The 19,168-nt window shown below is 39.3% G+C and overlaps 5 protein-coding genes across 6 annotated transcripts; 2 read left to right on the top strand and 3 right to left on the bottom strand.

The window, feature by feature from the left end:
* Positions 1-1,799: 1,799 nt before the first annotated feature.
* LOC133847344 (F-box/LRR-repeat protein 4) lies at positions 1,800-6,821 on the bottom strand. Of its 2 annotated transcripts, XM_062282319.1 has the most exons (12): positions 6,688-6,821; positions 5,881-6,629; positions 4,621-4,714; positions 4,325-4,550; positions 3,887-4,253; positions 3,509-3,759; positions 3,334-3,443; positions 3,103-3,267; positions 2,863-3,028; positions 2,589-2,780; positions 2,108-2,177; positions 1,800-2,023 (listed from the first exon to the last, which is right to left on the bottom strand). In XM_062282319.1, exons 2-12 carry the CDS (start codon positions 6,226-6,228, stop codon positions 1,949-1,951), a joined length of 2,064 nt encoding a protein of 687 aa, XP_062138303.1. In that variant the 5' UTR covers positions 6,229-6,629; positions 6,688-6,821; the 3' UTR covers positions 1,800-1,948. The 2 variants fall into 2 exon arrangements, with proteins under 2 accessions (XP_062138303.1, XP_062138302.1); XM_062282318.1 differs by having other exon boundaries at positions 5,881-6,820.
* A 311-nt stretch (positions 6,822-7,132) lies between these two features.
* LOC133847347 (tRNA-dihydrouridine(20) synthase [NAD(P)+]-like) lies at positions 7,133-9,688 on the top strand. Its single transcript, XM_062282321.1, has 3 exons — positions 7,133-7,412; positions 7,481-8,467; positions 8,534-9,688. The coding sequence occupies exons 1-3, from the start codon at positions 7,184-7,186 to the stop codon at positions 8,782-8,784; spliced, it is 1,467 nt and encodes a 488-aa protein (XP_062138305.1). The 5' UTR covers positions 7,133-7,183; the 3' UTR covers positions 8,785-9,688.
* Positions 9,470-12,409, bottom strand: LOC133847346 (mRNA-capping enzyme). Its single transcript, XM_062282320.1, has 6 exons — positions 11,883-12,409; positions 10,850-11,815; positions 10,602-10,740; positions 10,256-10,529; positions 9,825-10,021; positions 9,470-9,749 (listed from the first exon to the last, which is right to left on the bottom strand). The coding sequence occupies exons 1-6, from the start codon at positions 12,081-12,083 to the stop codon at positions 9,628-9,630; spliced, it is 1,899 nt and encodes a 632-aa protein (XP_062138304.1). The 5' UTR covers positions 12,084-12,409; the 3' UTR covers positions 9,470-9,627.
* A 733-nt stretch (positions 12,410-13,142) lies between these two features.
* Positions 13,143-14,925, top strand: LOC133847957 (nuclear envelope integral membrane protein). The gene has a single exon (XM_062283303.1). The coding sequence runs from the start codon at positions 13,255-13,257 to the stop codon at positions 14,674-14,676; it is 1,422 nt and encodes a 473-aa protein (XP_062139287.1). The 5' UTR covers positions 13,143-13,254; the 3' UTR covers positions 14,677-14,925.
* LOC133847958 (uncharacterized) lies at positions 14,696-15,790 on the bottom strand. The gene is made up of 2 exons (XM_062283304.1): positions 15,565-15,790; positions 14,696-15,507 (listed from the first exon to the last, which is right to left on the bottom strand). The coding sequence occupies exons 1-2, from the start codon at positions 15,622-15,624 to the stop codon at positions 15,229-15,231; spliced, it is 339 nt and encodes a 112-aa protein (XP_062139288.1). The 5' UTR covers positions 15,625-15,790; the 3' UTR covers positions 14,696-15,228.
* Between the last annotated feature and the right edge of the window lie 3,378 nt (positions 15,791-19,168).

Genomic DNA, 19,168 nt, shown 5'->3' with positions numbered 1-19,168 from the left:
GTAAGAAGGCGTTTTTGGCCATACAAAAGTATTTCTTTAATAACTTCGACAATTTTTATCTGATCGCAACCAAATTTTCAGGAATCATAACTACTATAGTTATTATTATATATATCAAAATTCACAACATTAGCTTTAAAATTACGCTTTTTATTTGATTTTTTTGATTTGCGGGGGCGGAAGTGGGCGTGGCAAAAATTTGAAACAAACTTGATCTGCGTGCAAACATAACAAATGCAGTCGAAAAAAAAATATAGCTCTATCTCTTATAGTCTCTGAGATCTAGGTGTTCATACGGACAGACGGACAGACACACAGACGGACAGACGGACAGACGGACATGGCTATATCGTCTCGGCTGTTGACGCTGATCAAGAATATATATACTTTATAGGGTCGGAGATGCCTCCTTCTACCTGTTACATACATTTCCTGTCGGCACAAAGTTATAATACCCTTCTACCCTATGGGTAGCGGGTATAAAAAGCTTCAGGTAATAGCAATAATAAAAATAAACTAATAAATTATGAAATTGCATAGTACTTGAGAGTGTAATATAAGAATGGAGTTAAGCGAAAGCGATTTCTAATTCATCAAATTCAAAGAATATTGCTATGAAACAATGAAATCAAATCTATTGACATTCTTCGCCAATGAAAATTAATGCAGATAGAATGGGTAAAAACCAAATCCAAATCAAAGAAAACATTGCTTAACAACAATCTCAAATATAAAAAAACTTCAACCCCATAATAAAAGTTAATTACTTGCATGCGTATTAATACACATTTCTTAAATGTAGAAACTAATTAAATAAATACGCTCCCATTCATAAATTTCAATAGAATCGAAATTGGGCATATCACGGATTAAAGTAATGCATACAGCTGGGAATATTCATTTGTGATAATTTGATTTGAACGGTGACTGGACTATAAACAGGAACAACAAAAAAAGAATTGTATGATTTTATTTATTATTTCCTGAGCTTATAATTTGCTGCCTCGGTGAAATAAAAAAAAAAAAAAACGCGTTAAGGAATATTCAATATAAAAATCGATTGATAAGATTAACTGATCCCATGATAGCCGTTCTATTGGATTGGCTCTGGCCAAGCTGAAGCTCCCACGCCGTTATTCATATATGATCTAGGCTGCATTCAAGGCGACAACATCGAATTTACAAGGTAGAGACAGTCAGACGGACACGCCACAAAGCTATAAATTTAAACATGCGTCAGTCGCATTATATAGTAAGCAAGGCAAAGCTTTTCTCATTGTTAGAAGAATCGACCTTTGCGACAATAGCTCTATTGCTATGTTGTAGAAACTGTCCAGTCTATAAGATAACAAATCTAGAAATCATTGAAATCACTCAGCTGAGTTATCTAATCTTTTTTATTTAATATGTTACTTGCTTTCGCCATTAACAGTTAAATATTTAATCACTTCAAGCTAAAACTAAATCTTGGTGATGTCTAAACATTGTTAAAATTTCAAGAAGTAATCTGTAACTACTTTGAAACTTCGGATTAGTGTTGAACACAATTATTTTGAAGAATGTACTTTATCACAAAAGAGCAACCAATATAAAAATTTATAACAATGATTATGTTTGTATTTAATTCGTTACAATTGGAAGCTTTGAAACATCTAAAAACGTTGTAAGATGTTTTATTTTGAATTTCATAGCAATCATATTTCTATGTAAGTTATGTTAAGTCTTCGATATTCATAATGTTATCAATAAAATCATGTTTGGTCATCTCTCTTTGGAAATTCGAAATTAAACAACGCACATGCAATGCAAGTTAATATCAAATTTATTCACACAGTAGATTCTATAGTTAATATCATTGAAACATGTTACCGCAAACGTTTACTTATAAAAATTACTCGGTGATTTAGCCTAGTATTACACAGACATCATGTAATCTTCATAGTCGAGACTACCTAGCGTTATAGATGCGACTGCTCTTGATATCCACATTGAAGAGTCGCGACCAATCCGCAATCACATCCAACTGCAATCGAAATTAGCAGACCAGCAAACCAATTAATAATAGAGATCAATGCAACACTTAAATATAAATATAAATATCACCTACATCACGATCCATAATACTGTCGCAAAAGCTGAGATCCAGCAATTGAAGCTTCGTACAATGAACCAAAATACTGAAAATAAAACAAAGTACAATGAAAAATGTTGATCAACTGTGAAATACCCGCTCCATACATTGAGAGAATGCAAAACGATGATGTAACCATCCAACCATCAACATATAATAAAATAATAATATATTACTTCACGCAATATGCGATAAATATATCAAAATAAAAAGTATTTGCTATATGAATTTGTCATTTCTTGAATAACAATAAATCAGTAGAATTATTATTGTTAATTTGAGTGTTTTGCTACAAAATTTGGTGGATTCATCTCATATACTTTCAGACAAACATAAAGGTAAACACGATCTGCTGATCAAATATATATTTATTTTATGACGACACAAATGGTTGTCATCCTCTCTCTCTCTCTTTTACGTTGTGGGTAGCGGGTATTTAGTAAATTAAATAACTCACTCATAAACTCGTTCGTGGGTTATGTTAAGAATTCCCATCAGATCCAATTGTTCAAGATTTTTGCCCAATGTTGCTATATGGACGAGATCACGTTCTGTAATGCCGCGCACAGCCGACAAAAAGAGCTTTTTTAATTTGGGACAGTTGGATAGAAGCTGATGTAGGCTATCTCCTAAAGTTGCTTCACGCAGGCTGCAAACAAAATTATCGAAGAACAGTTAGAAGTCGGATTAGGCATATTAGGCAACAAGAGAAAGAAAAACTTTAAACTTACCACCAGCCAAGATCGAGCTCCTCTAGATGCTGACATCGAGCTAGAGATTGCAGGCCGCGTGCGGACAAGAAATGAGCTTTCCACATATCCAGCGATACAAGCTGTGTGTTGTAAGTGCCAAGATGTGTAGCAACATTATCCATATTCACCGAGACCCCACAGAATGCTGCATAGAACATTAGAGAAGTGTTTGTTAATCAGATTCATTTACGCAGATCGAGTTCGATGATGATGACCCACCTAAATTCAGATGCTTGAGCTTGCGATTGCCTTCGAGCATGCTCAATAATAGCTCCGACTCAAATGCAGTTTGGAAAAGATCAAGGCGCTCCAAATTCTTTAGATTGGCCAGACACGAGAAGTTCAACAACGGCGGATCGATGGCACAGTTGCGAAGGCTTAATTCTAATTAAACAAAAGCAGAATACGTATATATGTACATATAATAATGAACTGTTTGTAAGGACTTACCTATCAGATTATCACAGACTATGCCCACAGTCTCAATGCAGCTGGCATTCAGAAATTTGCAAGAGTTTAATCGCAAGTGGGTCAGATTATCACCTCGTTGGGTTAGAAATCTGTGTGTTGAAAATGGATTCGTTAAATGAGATCGATTAGCAGATTATTTCGACTTTCGACTGACTTTTTAAACTCGGTGGGTGAGACTTCCCCAAATCCCCCGCACCATGACAAATCGAGTTTACGCAACATTGTTGCACGTCGCGCCAGCGTGCAAAGAAGCTTCGAGTTGGTCAACTGCCAGTAAGGCTTGAGACTCAGCTCTCCATATAGCAGCGGATGTGTGGAGATGTCGTAGAATAGACGCGACACTTGACCCATTCGGAAGAGTGACTTTAGGTCCAGGTAACTAAGTATTTTCAATAGGATTTCAAACTGCAAACACAAAAATAAAGAGAGAAAATGTAAGAGTGTAATTGATACTTTAAAAGTCTTAAACATATTTGTGGACTGATCGTAGTTATAATGTTCAAATGGATAAATTGAATTAAGATTGACGCACCGGCAGATCCGTTAAACATGTTTGTGAAGCGCTACTATTCAATTGCTGGCCGGGCTCCAAATTGTTTTCTATTAGAAACTGGCTCAGATCGTTGTTGATGAATTCATGCAATTTGGCGGCATAGTTTTCACGACAACTCGGTTGAAACTTAAGCGTGCGCAGCTTGTTGGTAATGGGTCCGCCACTTGTAACCTCTCGAGAGCCACCATCAAGACGCTGGAGACCTGCGGATGCGGATGCGGATGCAGATGCCGTTGCAATGAGCTGTTGCATGCTACGCATGGAGACAGTTCGTCCGCACAACATGATGGCATCGATCTCAGTGTAGTAATTCAATTGACTGTGATTGAAATCGATGCGCAATGTCCTGTGTGAAATCAGACAGATATCAGAGATATAAGAATCATGAAAGTGCGATTTAAGAGTGAAGCCTTTTACTTAGTTATAACGTTGGTCTTCTTCAAAGGCGGTGCAAAGCGTCGAGAGTCGCGTAGAGCGTAATTACTTCGAGTTCGAGGCTGAATCATATCACTGCTCTTCGCTTCCCACAAGCAGGTCCAATGCTTTGTGATGTTGTATGCCCAAATTCGCACAACGCCGCCCGGATTGAATGTCTCGAAAATGGCCACTTCCGTTGGCACCACAAACTTCTCGAAGTAGACAACTATTGACACGCAATATAAACAAAATTAAAATGAGAATACAGTTAACGATACTTTCTGTTTCTTACTTACCAATAAAATCATGTGTGGGCAACGTGGGCAAATTCTGTGATTGAATCTCTCGCATGGATGATGGAGCGCACTGCCACCAGTCACCATAGGTACGCTGTAAGTAAGTTAAAGTACAGTGAATACAGTTCTTAAAAGGTACGTTGTAAGTTAAAGTACAGTGAATACAGTTCTTAAAAGGTACGTTGTAAGTTAAAGTACAGTGAATACAGTTCTTAATAAACCAATAAATCAGCCTCAATTAAAATCAATTTATTGATTCCCTTTAAACCAAATATAAAGTATATCATTATTTCTGTTCCTTTCAAATATTATTTACTATCATTGCTAAAGCAAATCCCCAACAGATACATATAATGTAACAGACGAAATTCAAATCTGACGCAATATTCGAATTACAAAACTAAAGACAATCTATTTACAATTGTAATCCAGAATATAATGGCCTATTTACAAATCGATGACACACAAATTGTTTGTAGGGCTTCTTCCATTTGCAAATAATTTGGAATACAGTGAATATCGGCTAGAAAGAATTTCGTTAACTGCAATTATGTGCAAATAATTATATTTAACTTAAGAAATGAGGAACGTTTGCTACAAATTAAGTTTAACTTCATGATACTGTTCAATTTTGCCTATAAACAGCATTCATTTTAAATAAATAAAAGCCCACTGTAATTGGTAAATGTGTTTTTTTTTTGTTTTTGTTCATGTAGTAATTTGATTAGCATTCTCATACTTACACATTACCTGTTACCTACAGAAACTAGTTTTTATTAAACGTCAAATTTATTCTAGACCTACATAGATGCTTTTCGGACAATTCCTTTAGTCCGACACAGTTCATAAGGAGATGTTTAGTATAGGAAAATATTCGACCTATCGCTCGTTTACTAATATTATATTAACTAGCTCACTCAACTTAATTTAACGAACTTAACGAACTTAAGAACTTTTTTCAAGTTTCATTGGTTTTATTGGAAAGCAGAATGTATTTCAATCTAATATAATGCCTAATCAAATCTCAAATCTCAAATCTCTCATCAAACTAAAGTCACAAAATCAATGTACTAATCGGATTGTGATTAAACTTTGTTAGCATTTGTATTTGTTAAAAACATAGTAAATTTCTTTCAAGAAAAGGTTTTCAGCTGATGGAGAAAACTTTCACTGTTATTTGAAAACTATTCAGTCTATTTTTTTGAATATATACTCAATGTGCTATGTAGAAATTTGATTAGTCTGACGTCGTTTACTCACCATAGTAAAGGTCTCGGGATAGTCGCCATACGCAGGAAATTTGGTCGGTCTACCAATTACATTGGCGGCCGTATAGGATATGCTATAGTCGATGCCATATTGCGAACTAAAGTCCAGTACTCCTAGCACATATTGTCCCAGGCAGTAACCCTGATTATCCAGTGATTGCGATTGCAGTTTATTGTCCCCATCCCCATGCAGCCAACTGCTGGAGTCATTGCAATCACCATCATTGTCGCCATGTTGTCGCTGCTCCATTAGCATGGCGGTGAAATCAATGAGTTCATCGGGTTCGGTGTCGCTGGAGTTACCATCGTCGACGCCACCATCGTATGCCAGTAGAGACATTTTATGGCGTTGGGTTTGCTGGATAACCAGCGGATAAGAGGATAGCTGTGTATTCTCAGCGTATCGTTTGCTTGTAAAAATCCGATGGCTCGCTCCTCAACGTTGCAAGGCGAACGTTTGGCATACCGCGCTTTCCCCTCGAATGCTCTGCACTTGCAATTGCCTTGAGTGACTAAATCAGCCTCACGCCAACAACGTCGTGTTGCTGCACTTGCCTGACGTTATACAAGTTAGTTGAGCACAACGAACACAACGCTAATCCAATTAGTTAATATGGCGAATTCGCATTGCTTTTGGTGCTGGAGTAGTGTGACGTCTTGGCTTGGTTTGCTAGCTTGATGATTGTTTTGAAATGGGCTAGCAGCACAGGAACAACAACAACAACAACATTCGTGAAATCACTGATAACAAACAATCCTTATTTTTTGGCGCTATTTTTCTGTTTACTATTTTACATACGAGATACCACTGACAATTGATCGTCTTTTTTTGATGATTGTTTCTTTCCGTTTTGTGGAATTTCAGTTAATTTACTTGTGAATTTTGATAACAAATCCAAAACAACAACATAACTAGTTCAGCTCCTAAATGCAGTAATGAAAACAGTCGCACTGTTGCTTTCGACCAACCATCGATTTCGATATATCGATATATTCGTAACCGACAGTCCCAACGGTCTAGGCACGCTACGACTGCTGGGACCTCTCATGCATCATTTAATTTGTTTGAAAACCAATTAATGTGCTTAAATTTAATAATATGGAATGACTACTTTCATCATTAATTTAGTTTTATTTTTATTAGTAAGTGCGAGTAAATGCAAAAATTTATTGATCCAATTGTATAACCATATCAAATATGTAACAATGTTCGATGTGTTCGATAGACAGCTTGCAACATGTCGTTCAACTGAGTCGTACCAAAACCAACAGGCATCGTTGTATCAGCCGTCCGCATGGGACCCTCGAAGTGGTTGTCGATTTTAGATAAATTCATTAAGAACATGAGCATAGTGAATAAAAAGCGCCAATGCCTTGATTATAAAAACAAACTAATCCTGGCGCCCATGGTGCGTGTCGGCACATTACCAATGCGTCTGCTCGCCCTCGAAATGGGCGCAGATATCGTGTACACCGAGGAGCTGGTTGATCTCAAATTGATCAAGAGTATTCGTCGTTCAAATCGTGAGTTGTGCATACCCCGTTTACACGCTACATTCCATTACATAAAACGCATTTTTGAATTCGTTTAGCTGCCTTGCAAACCACTGACTTTGTGGATCCATCCGATGGCACGATCATATTTCGCACATGCTCGCTGGAAAAGTCACGCGTTGTGCTCCAGCTGGGCACCAGCGATGCTGCGCGAGCCTTAGCCGTTGGCAAATTGGTGCAGCATGATATTGCCGGCATCGACATCAATATGGGCTGCCCCAAGGAGTTCTCGATTAAAGGCGGCATGGGTGCCGCGTTGATGGCAGTGCCCGATAAAGCCGCCCACATACTGAGCAGTCTGTGTTCCGAACTCGATATACCGGTAACATGTAAGATACGTATACTGCCTGATGTGGAGGAGACGATTAAACTAGTGCAGAAACTGGCTGCCACGGGCATTGCAGCAATTGGAGTTCACGCCCGAACTCGCGATGAACGACCGCAACATCGTCCACATCCGGATGTGTTACGAGCACTCGCCGATGCCGTGGATATACCCATTATAGCCAACGGCGGTTCCAGGGACATGCATGCCTACGAAGATCTGCACAAGTTCCAGCGACTGTGTGGCGCCCACAGCGTCATGGTTGCACGTGCTGCCCAACAGAATGTGTCCATATTTCGTCCGGAGGGTCTGTTGCCCATTGACGATGTGATATGCAAGTATTTGCGTCTCAGCGTCGATTACGACAATGCGCCGCACAATACTAAGTATTGCGTGCAGAGCATACTCAAGGAGTTGCAGGAGACGCCTCGTGGCAAGCGTTTTCTGCAGTGTCAGACGCTGCAACAGATATGTGAAATCTGGCACCTGGGCGATTATTGTCGAATGCGCCAGCAACAGCACAAACTTCATGGCAACATTGGACGTTCCGATGTGGTACCGCCATCCGAAGATGACGAAGAAGCCGCGAGCAAACGTCGCAAAATTGAGAGCAACAACGAAGACTCGAGTGCCAACGATGCATATGACGAGGGCGTCATTAGCCGCAATATGGCTTTTCTGCGTTCCACATACCCGAATGGTAACAAGCTCTACTCAATTGTACTTTCCAATGATTGGTCATATGTGTACCATTCTTTTTTTGCAGACAATTCGCTGCCAAAAACGTTGCTCTACGTCCATGCTGGTCGCTTGGATAAAGAGGCGCCCAGCTATGAGACACAGCAATGCAACAAGTTGTTCCGCTCGATATGCAGCTTTGATGGTCAACGCTACAGCAGCAGTTTCTGGGAGAAGAACAAGAAGCAGGCCGAGCAGGGTGCAGCTTTGGTGGCACTGCTAACACTGGGACAATTGCAAGAAGAAACGCTTCGGGACAATGGCAGCTTAGTTAGTTAGTTAGAATATCCTTCATACTCCAATATATGTAGTTACACAATGTATAAGAGGATCGACCGTACGATTTGACGAAACTACTATCAGGCAAGACCTGTTGCGCCTGCTGTGATATTGTAGCAGTTGGTTAACACGATTGTTCAAATTCCGCAATGTTCACATTTTATAGTATATAGTCGAGTACAATAATATGGCTGTGACAATCGACAATGTTTGCAACACGCCTCCAAGTCTACACACACGATTTTATGTTGAAAATAAAATCAAAAATTACTTGTTGATACGATTAGTTTTGCCAAAATAAACTAAGTAGTAAATCTATTCTCGTTTTCATTTTTCGAAAAACATCAATATTGACAAAAAAAATAAAGAAAAGTTTGTCGCAAAATCACGAACTTTATTTTGAAGATCAATTTCAACTTCTTTTGTCACCATAATAAAATAAGTTTAATAAATCTGTTCCTTGTCTTAAGTTTTGAAATTTCCATAGATTTTTAGAGTTCTTCAGTTACTTAAGATCAAATCACTTGTTAATTTGACTATTTTTCGTAACACAAAGTTTAAGATTATGCATTACATTTGCAAAGTAATTAAATTATCAAACTTCATGGTTTATATATAATTTATGTGGATTTATAAACATTACACTCATAATGCTCTCAATTCTACAAATCCAATCACTTAATGCTTGTTTTTGTTGTATTGAATTGAAATGTTCAATAAATACATTTTATTTTTGAAATAATTATGAATTTATTTATTTCCTAGTGTGTGTATTTATGTGGTGAGGGGGAGGATGCGGTTGGTAGTGTAGGAAGGGGATGTGGGAGACTTTGCTTAGATTTACTAGCGTCGTTGGGCGGCCGGAGGAGGAGGCATCATTGAATGATCGTCGCGGAAGCCGAAATTTGCTATAAAATTGAGTAAATATTCCTTGGTGATGGGATGCTTGATACTTTCCACGACGGCTGCAAAATTGAGAGTGTGTACATTAATTATAATATAGTATATAGAACATAATTTTGCATATCAACAATACTTACAGACTGCAGTGTTGAAGCTGTTGGGCAACTTCTTGTCCGTACGCTCGCGCATAAACTCCCAATTTCCGTATTGATTCATCGTGCACTCAACTATTTTATTATCCAAATCTCGAATCTCCTTAGTTAGCTTTTGCATGCGACCAAAAGGTGCATCATGTCCGCCCACATAGAGGAAGCCCACTTTTTTTGTTAGCAAACTAAAAAATAAATAATACAAAATTAATTCATTCAAACTCCCAACAAATTTTGCTCTATTTAACAATGTAAGATAACATTGCATTTCATAAATGGGATACAGATATGTTCCCGTTGATTAAATGTTAATTTTTTCAAATCAGTAAAATAAAAACTGATCTCAAAAATGACATCTCTACATTTTGAAGATATATTGATATTGATCGCAGCTTAAACATATTTTGTCAGTTGCTTACCCCTCTCCACGTTCTGTAATAATCTTGAGACGAAAGTCCACGGAATTGAGTTCATGTGGTTTCCATTTAAACACATCGGGACAAACGCCGGCTGTGTACGGCAGCTGAGAGGGTTGAAAGATGAGGCCGTCAGGCTCATGGGCCAAAGAACGAGAAAACTTTTCACCCAATAATCTGGCCGATGTTCGTATTTCCCAAAAGTCTTTGTTGCGAACGCTGAAAGGCTCCAGAGCGCGGTTAATGATGCCGTGCTTCATGGCCAGAATGCGAGGTCCTGTTACATTGATTAATGTGCTTTACTTAATAAATGGTTTGCATATGCGAATGTTTCAAATCGTGCACGTACCTATAACATCGTTTTTAATGTATTCCAGGCGATGTGGATAAAAGGCTTCTTCGCGTACATCTCGTCCCGCCAGTCTTACAATATCGTAGACAAGAAATCGCGGCGTCACAGTCTCTCCAATCTTGTCTAAAACCATTTCCTGCGCAAATATTATAAAATACAATTTAATTTCGAATTCATTCGAGTATCCACGCAAGCTACCTTGACAAACATTTACTTATGATAAAAAAGAAAGAAAGAAAACTTACACCATCGAGCAATGTGCCATCGAGATGTTCGTGCAGATTCTTGCCGAGCACAAATGTGACATTTTCGACATGAAAACACGAGTTATTTCGATCCACAAAGTAGACCTCATCGCGTCCATCAATGAGCATCATATACCGCGTACCGTCGGCCTTCCACGACACACGATATGGCATCTCGCTAAGTCGCTTAATGTTGTGTCTGTCCATCGAGACAGGCTGTGCGCCGGGGAATCCATTCTTTTGCCATTTACACCAGTCCTGCACCTTGTGCTGCAATGCTGTCAGACGTGGCTGATCTGCCACATGACGTACGCCGGGCACACCGGCCATGAATGAGGCATTCTTCACAATTAATTCGCGTCGTCGTTTTTCCTTTTGCTGGCCTTCCTCACTGTTGGCATCCCCATCGCCATCAGCATCCCCAGCAGCAGCGTCATCATCATCAGCTTTGGCACCTGTAGCCGCTTGTGAAGTGGATGAGCAGTTGTCATCCGAATGGAGTCGCTTTAAGCTGCCGCGATCTGCAAAATCATCGCTGCCATTGCTATCATCATACTCCAAGCACCAGTTGGGCTGCTCTGGCGCTTGGGGTGCATCCTCCTCGTCGTCGTACCGTCGGAAGAGCTCATTGATATAATCCTGCTTGTAAATGCCTGGCGGCCGTGTGTTGGCAAATATGGCAAGTGCCGCTGCCACCGAGCAATCCATGCGCTCCACCATATACGAGATAATAAGGAAACCGGTGCGATTAAAGCCGTGTGTGCAGTGGACAGCGATCACATCGAATGGCCGCTCGCTGATGAAGTTGTCCACCAGCTCGATGAAGCTGCGCGTCTGCTCCACGGATGGTGTTTCGCCATGGCCGCGGCACTGCAGCTTAATGTATTGCGCGTCTCGTTCCTCGACTGTGCTGCGATCGTAAAATCGCTTCGTGTTGGTCAAATCGATCCACAGTCCGAGCTTCAGCTATAGAAATCGAATATTCATGTTATACTAGTATATGATCATAATAATGAACTTGTTGCCGTCTTACCTTTAGTGTCTTGCAGTAGTCGAAAACCATTTCGGGCCGAAAGGTGCATTCAATAGGCATTTTGTCTTGGAAGGCTTGGCTCAGCGGTGTCTTGAATGCAATGAATCTCTCGGATATCAGTGTATCACTTTTCCGTGGGCAATATAACCAACGATTTGGTAATGGACCTGAGCCCCTTTCGCCGCGCTGAGACTGAGACATTATTATTATTATTAATTATTTGGCGACACTGCGGAGGACGGAATCGACGGCACTCGACACGTTCAAGTGAGATTTGCGATGGGGAGCAGGGGCGAGGGGGCTATTAAGGGAATAATTGTTGCCAGCAAGGTAGGTGAAGAGTCGACAGCAATTGCGTTGCGTTTCGTTACTGGTCCGATGGCAACAATTTCGACAGTTTCGGGATATGAATCGCTGTCAAAATCGCGATCTGCTTGCGTTGTTCACTTTTTCACAACATCTTCAATTATGTGGTAGCGCACTCTCGTTGTGATTGCTTGCTAGCTTTACTTCTTAGTGATGGAAATGACATTTCTACAGAGTGACCGCAATTTCAAATTAAATAAATATACCATTTGCCTTCACTACGTCCAAAAATACTTCATGCGACAATTGCTACATTGGTCACACTATTTTATTGGTGATGTGCACTGACATGGCGCTAGATTTTTAAATACTTTGATTTTCAATTAATTACGCTATTATTTTATCTATTTGAACGGCATTTCATAATTATATCATCTGCTATAACACATTAAACGCAAATGCAATATGTTTTGAAAATTATTATGCCATTACCATGATACCAAAAATTATCTAATATACAATATAGCTGCAATATTATGAATACAAAATATGAAATGGCTAAAATTTAAATGATTCACAAAAGAATAGCATAGTTAATGTCAAATTATTATTGACAATGACAATGACAAAATGATAAACCAGAGGAAGCCAAGCGTTAATCTTCAGATTAGATAACAGCTGCTACTCAATTTGTATTTTAAGAAAAGCCATTTATTTATTTATACACAATCAAATACGGATTATATTTAAATTACATTTGCGTACTATGTACATTTGAATCCATACCAAATATATATTTTTAAGACCCCGCGAATTTGAGCAGCATTGCCTGTTTTTTTTTATTAAGGATAATTGAGCAGAATTCGATAGTTCGTTATCGAAACTATCGTTGCATTAATTCAGAGATGCTTTAGTGTAAATCGATGTTTCTGTACCTCTAGCGTCGCATCGATAGAGATGACGGTTAATAGTGCGTCTCACTCGACTCTAAATTCCTGTTTATTTGTTTTGTGTTTTGTGTGCGGCAAACTCATTTAGAATTTAAGTAAAAAAGAATTGTCGTAAAATGGGACAATGGCGACGGCAAGCAGAGCTCGCCACTGGACTGCTACTGTTTACTGCAGCACTTGCAGCGGCAGCGTTGCAGCCGGCATCAAAGCCACTGACCGACACTGTTTACTTGGCCGAAGGAACCTCGATCGACATCACTGCCAATGGATTTGGACACAATGTGCTGCGCACGTATTGTTATCCTGGGAAAGGACACTCAGTCTTCAGCCTTTTTGAGACGGTGGAATTTGCCCTGTCGATTGCCAACGATGATTATACTGAATATGGCGGCAAGACGCCCGGCGAAGTGCTCGAACACTACAAGGAGCAACGTTCGCTGTTCAGCTTTACGCTCTTCTCGCAGAAGCGTCAACGCATTCAACTCTCGCCCTTTGAACAGCAATGCATTGGCGTCTCCTCGCGTCAACCGTATAACGTGAGCCTCAAACATTCCCAACTCGATTTGTGGCGTCTGCTACAATTTGGTGTGGGCATCTTGATCTTCTGGAGCGCTGCTCGTCTGGCCAAGAACAGTGTGTTCTACTACTTGGCTGGCATTGTGTTGGGCATTTGCGCCTCGTTGCTCGTACTGATAGCTATTGCCTCGAAGCTAGTGCCCCGTCGTCCCATGATGTATGGCGTCCTAATTGGCGGCTGGACAATTGGATTGTTTGTGCTCAAGCAGCTGGCGGACAATATACGCGTCATCCTGCTGACGTATCGCGAGTATGTTATGTGGTATTTGGCCATCACGGGACTGGCGTCGTTCCTCTTCTGCTATCGCATTGGTCCACCGAAGAATCCGCGATCCCAGCACATCATCAGCTGGGTGCTCCAGGCCATTGGAGGCGCCTTGGTCTATTTCAGTAGCTGGCACACAAGCGCCTGTGTTGTGCTCATGGTTGGCGTGTTTGTGGCACGCTATTTTCCCGACTCGTTGCTGCAGTATGGTCAGCGATTGTACAAACGTCGTTTTCCGCCCAAACGTCGTCTGCTCACCCAGGAGGAATACTATCAGCAGACGGTGAACGAGACCGCTCGATCGTTGGCCGAGTTGCGTGACTTTGTCACGAGTCCCTATTGCAAGCAGTGGAAGACGATGTGCAGTCTGCGGGATCCGATGAGATTTGCATCGTTTGCGAATGGAGCGCCCCATCTGTATGACGAGGAGATTGAGGATTATTCGCGCACCATTGAGGAGTCCATGGAGGGTGCCGACGAGGAGGAGGCCGAGGATTATCTACAGTGCAACATGTACTATCGTCCATCGGCCAGGCGCAATCATCAACGTCAGACACTGTCGTCGCCAAGCTATTATCAGCCAGCTCGTCATTTGCCAGTCGCGGCGCGTCAGCAGCTGGAGCGTAATGCACCGCAGCGGACAGAGCCTGACGATGATGATGAGGAGGAGGATGGCGACGAGGATGAATATAATTAAGACTTTTTTTTGCCACAAATTTAAGACTCATTTAGTGGATAAGCTAATGATGCAAATGACTATTCATTAACATAAAAAAAAACTCTTCGGGCGTTTTTTTGTTCTTTTTCTGTTTTGTGTCCTAGTCCAAGCCAAAAATGATCGATCGTACTTAAGACTATATTCTAGCTCGTAAGTTTCTTCAGGTTTACAAAAAAATAAACTTAATGTTCTGGTCTCCGTTTTCGACTCATTTGTAAAAAGCAACAACTACTGTTTCTACACATTTAAATATTATATATAATAAATATTAAGCTGAACTACTGATTTTTCAAAGACAAATTTTCAATTCTCCTTTCAACTGATAAAAAACAGCGCTGATCTCTGACTTGAAAGATTACGTTTCAAGTTCGCATATTTCAGTCTTAACAAATCTTATTTATATAATAATAAAAATAAAAATACAATTTTTGGTCCATAGCTCATGCCATCTCGCTCTTTATGGTGGGGTAATTTTGCCGTCGTTTTTTTCGGTTGCTCACGTGTCATAGCAACCAGCTACTGTCAGCTACATCACATGCCAACATCTTTCCTCTCGTTGCGTTTCAAACGCTTTGGCTCGCTGCTATGAAAAGGCGAGGACGATGAAGGAGAACGCTTTTCTCCCACCACATAGACGACTTTGATTCGTTGCATTAAATTCTCCATTTCCACCGGCAGTTTTTCATCGAGAACATCATGTCGTGATCGTTCACGACGCTCGCGACGTGGCTGCGGCACCGCAAATCCATCGTAAATTTGCTGCAGCTGAGCCAACGATAAATTCTCCACATTGGGCACAAACAATGCGCGCTGCAAATGTAACTGTCAATTATTTATCAAAATAGCGTATAGTATGTGCACTTAAACCTTTTTGAACAACTCCAAAATTGCGGCACGCGCCGATTCGTCACATTGCATGGGTTCCATGTTGTTTTTGCTTTTGTTTATGTCGTCCTATATTATTCCATAATATAAACATTTCAGTTCTACTATTACTAAGATCAAGTTGACTGTAGAGTTTTATCACTTTGTTAAATTGTAAACATTCATACGTTGTCCAATTAGACAAATGAACAGCTGTGTGCAAGTGTGACCGCAAGTTAAAATAAAGAAAAAAATGTATTAATATACCAAATATACCAAAAGCGAAAGTTATTTGGTCACGCTTGAATGTGATGTATATTCCAAAGGTGCGAAATTTAAATTGAACTTGACAATACGTTTTTGTTAATATGTAATTACTAATTATAATCAATAGTTTTAAGTACTTAATAACAATACATTAAAAAGCGACCCCTTTATATCATTAATTGAAACTGTTAAAAATAATATAATTAAATGACTGCGCATCAGCTCAATGTGTTCACATATAGTTTGTAGCGTACTTTAAGGTAGTCAAATATAGTTAGCCTAAATTTCAAAGACGCTTTGTTATCGGCAAGTTTATGCTGATATTTACTATAAGGATATTGCGTAAAAATAAACTTTTTTGTTAGCACAACTCAAGTCAGCTGCAGTTGGGCCACTTAGACGTGAGCTCATTAATATGACACAAGAAGGATGTGTGTGTGTGTGTGTTGTATGTATGTGTGTGTAGCTAGCTGATGGGGCCGATTAAGGCGATCAATGAACCACATTGAGAGAGCGCATCTCCATGCTAAGCATGTATGAAGAGGTATAAATACATGTATAATTAATGCATGTTGAATTTCATATGGCGACTATCCCCCGGATAGCCTCTCTCTCGCCATCGACTTTGTTGGTCGATCGTCTCTGGTTTCCTCCACATATCTCTCGCATCGTTTCGTCTCGCACATTGACATTGACGCTGACAGTCGATGTTGGGCAGACGGACAAGGAGACATACACACAGACAGACAGACAGAGAGACAGACAGACGGACAATGCGTCGCTTCGCTTCGCTTCGACTCGACTCGCATCACATAGCGTTGCGTCGGGGGGTTTCAATTTCCTTTTGCCATAATTTTTGGCACTTTATGTGCCAGAAGATAAGAAATACTTAATATGCCTGACTTTCGTCTGTTTTTTTTTATTTTCTTCTTATTTTTGGGATATTTTTGTTGCACTTGTCATACTCTATACATTTCCGTAATGGGTATTTTACTAAGGGTTTGCACTGCTCTTTGTATTATCAATTAAGATTTGTTCACGCAAAGTAGTATTAAATTTAAGGGGAAACTCAATGCCAGGCAGTGTTTTTTTTTTATCAAATTAATTGTATATAATACAAATATAATTCAAATATAGCTTGACAAGCATCGAATACAAAAGTATAAGTGAATATTAGTGTTCCATATTTTAAGAGATCTACATAAACAAGAAAACTTCGATAAAATTATCCATGAAATATATGAAGAACCTGTTCAACTTAATAAGTACATTAACAACACAAGGATAGTATGTGAAATTTAAAGTTAAGTTACGCACGTTTTCAAATTTGCAATTAAAATATAATATAATTCAATAAAAATAATAAAATATTAAAAGTTAATTTTTCGATTGTTTTTACACATTTTACATTCATTTGGTTTTTACTTTCTACTACTTGGTTTTTTTTGATTAGTCTCTCACACCTAGGGTATTTTGCAGTCGAGCAGTAGCTGCGCTGTGCACTGCTTAATTGTCGTCTTAAGTGTTTAGTGCTAAACGTTTCCTTTTGCCCCGCAATCGAAGCTACTGTCGTTGTTGTTGCTGTCGTTATCCTTTGGTAAAGACAATTGTAAAACGTTTCACGTCCGCCAAAGTGTTTTTTTGTTTTCTGTCCGTCCAATTTGTCACTTCACTTGGCTGCAACACATCAACCAATTTTACTCAAATATCATTTACGCATAGCGGCGATCTCTCTAACTGTGTCCATCTGTGTGTGTGTGTGTGTGTGAAAGGCACAAGAAGCAGCAGAAGAAGAATAAGAAGAAGAATAAAAAACTAAAACTCTCTCATCAGTAGGGGGTCAGGGCAATTGCCTAACTGTTGCTTAGCTGCTGATTGAAAATTTTCCGTAAGTGCATTCAAGTATTAACTATGCGTGTCGCTGCTGCCGTGTTTGTGTGTGTGTGTATGTGTGCGTGTGTGTTCCCCTGCCTTGCCTAAGATAGTAATAGTTGCAGCCCCTTAAGAAACACACACGCACACTTAAACGTTCGCTCTTACTCTCTCTTGCTCGCTCTTTCAATAGTTCATTGATTATGTTAATATGAAAATGCCGCCGCATCGTCGTCGTCGTCGTTGTCGTTGTCGTCGTTCCCCTTGATTCCACCTTATCACTAGGCTCGTCTTTTGGTCTCGCCTCTTCCCCCCTCCCCTATCCATGCTGCTCTCCACTCGCGCTCCCTTGTTGTTTTAGTCTATTTTATTTACTTTGTCTTTTGACTCCGTTTTTTTTTCTTCTTCTTCTTCTGGCGCTCATCAAGTTGCTGTTTGTTTCGTTCTTAACGAAACTGAAACTAGGAATCGAAAGCCCAAAACGGAATCGAAAAATCTCTTTCATAATCTTTATGTTGTTGCATTTTATGTGCGTTGACAATTTTACCCCGCGCTTCTCCTTCCCCGCTTCCCCGCTTCACCCCATCTCCACTGCATTTGATTTTGTTTTCAAATTCGGAATTTACCTTTGTGGGTTTTCCCGTTCACACGTTCGCCCCATGGAAAATTTTTTCGTATCGTATAATTATTCTATATATATGTACGTATGTGTGTGTGTATGTTTGTGTGTTTGTATGTTGATCAGTTTCCAATCATTTGCATTTAAATTTGTGCATGTTTTTAGCTAAACTTCTTCACTCCACCGAACAGCAGCAATCTATCGATGTGATGGGGAAGGGGGAAGACCCAGAAGGGGGAAGGGTAGGAGTTAGTGGAAAGAGCGTGAAGAAGAACCATTATGGTTAAGGTAACGTCAATGTTGACGATCTTGTCTGTACTAACTCGCAACATATGTTTCTATAAACAAGAACAATATCAAGAACTTGGCTCCATTGAGAATTATCACGAAAGTCTCTTAACTTATTATTATTATAATTAGTAAAATTATATTGCATGCTTATTAATATTATTATTATAATTACTATGATTAGTTTGTGTGCTTAGCTGCATAATTATTTCTCTTTAGCAGATAATCGTGCTATAGTTGTAAATTATGGAGATTTGTAATATGAATATTTAATGTCATTCAAATTATATAATCTGCAAATTATATTTACAGACATAAATCGAATGATCTAACGTTACGTAAATCTATATTTTATATATTATTATATTATATTATTTTATTTATTGTATCAATTACCAATTAAACAGAATAATTTTCTTTTCAAACATATTTACAGCGCTTTATTTCTTTCAGTGTTCTCAAAATAAATGAAGAAAACAATGCAATTGACTTGAATTCAAATATTATTATTATAATATTATTTATATGATAAGCATTTGCAAACATTGCATACAGATTTAT

The sequence above is a fragment of the Drosophila sulfurigaster genome, chromosome X (assembly GCF_023558435.1).
Source record: "Drosophila sulfurigaster albostrigata strain 15112-1811.04 chromosome X, ASM2355843v2, whole genome shotgun sequence".
Taxonomy (NCBI): Eukaryota; Metazoa; Arthropoda; class Insecta; order Diptera; family Drosophilidae; genus Drosophila; species Drosophila sulfurigaster.
This window is presented reverse-complemented; position numbering and strand designations above follow the sequence as displayed.

Excerpts from the sequence above, each read along its gene's own strand:
- LOC133847344 (XM_062282319.1), bottom strand. The coding sequence starts at position 6,228 with ATGTCTCTACTGGCATACGATGGTGGCGTCGACGATGGTAACTCCAGC. Across the intron at positions 4,715-5,880 it reads ATCCCGAGACCTTTACTATG|CGTACCTATGGTGACTGGTG; the intron begins GTGAGTAAACGA and ends ACTTACTTACAG. Across the intron at positions 3,760-3,886 it reads CATGTTTAACGGATCTGCCG|TTTGAAATCCTATTGAAAAT; the intron begins GTGCGTCAATCT and ends TTGTGTTTGCAG.
- LOC133847347 (XM_062282321.1), top strand. The coding sequence starts at position 7,184 with ATGGGACCCTCGAAGTGGTTGTCGATTTTAGATAAATTCATTAAGAAC. Across the intron at positions 7,413-7,480 it reads GAGTATTCGTCGTTCAAATC|CTGCCTTGCAAACCACTGAC; the intron begins GTGAGTTGTGCA and ends GAATTCGTTTAG. Across the intron at positions 8,468-8,533 it reads GCGTTCCACATACCCGAATG|ACAATTCGCTGCCAAAAACG; the intron begins GTAACAAGCTCT and ends CTTTTTTTGCAG.
- LOC133847346 (XM_062282320.1), bottom strand. The coding sequence starts at position 12,083 with ATGTCTCAGTCTCAGCGCGGCGAAAGGGGCTCAGGTCCATTACCAAAT. Across the intron at positions 11,816-11,882 it reads ACTACTGCAAGACACTAAAG|CTGAAGCTCGGACTGTGGAT; the intron begins GTAAGACGGCAA and ends CGATTTCTATAG. Across the intron at positions 9,750-9,824 it reads CAGCTTCAACACTGCAGTCT|CCGTCGTGGAAAGTATCAAG; the intron begins GTAAGTATTGTT and ends TCAATTTTGCAG.
- LOC133847957 (XM_062283303.1), top strand. The coding sequence starts at position 13,255 with ATGGGACAATGGCGACGGCAAGCAGAGCTCGCCACTGGACTGCTACTG.
- LOC133847958 (XM_062283304.1), bottom strand. The coding sequence starts at position 15,624 with ATGGAACCCATGCAATGTGACGAATCGGCGCGTGCCGCAATTTTGGAG. Across the intron at positions 15,508-15,564 it reads TTTTGGAGTTGTTCAAAAAG|CGCGCATTGTTTGTGCCCAA; the intron begins GTTTAAGTGCAC and ends TTACATTTGCAG.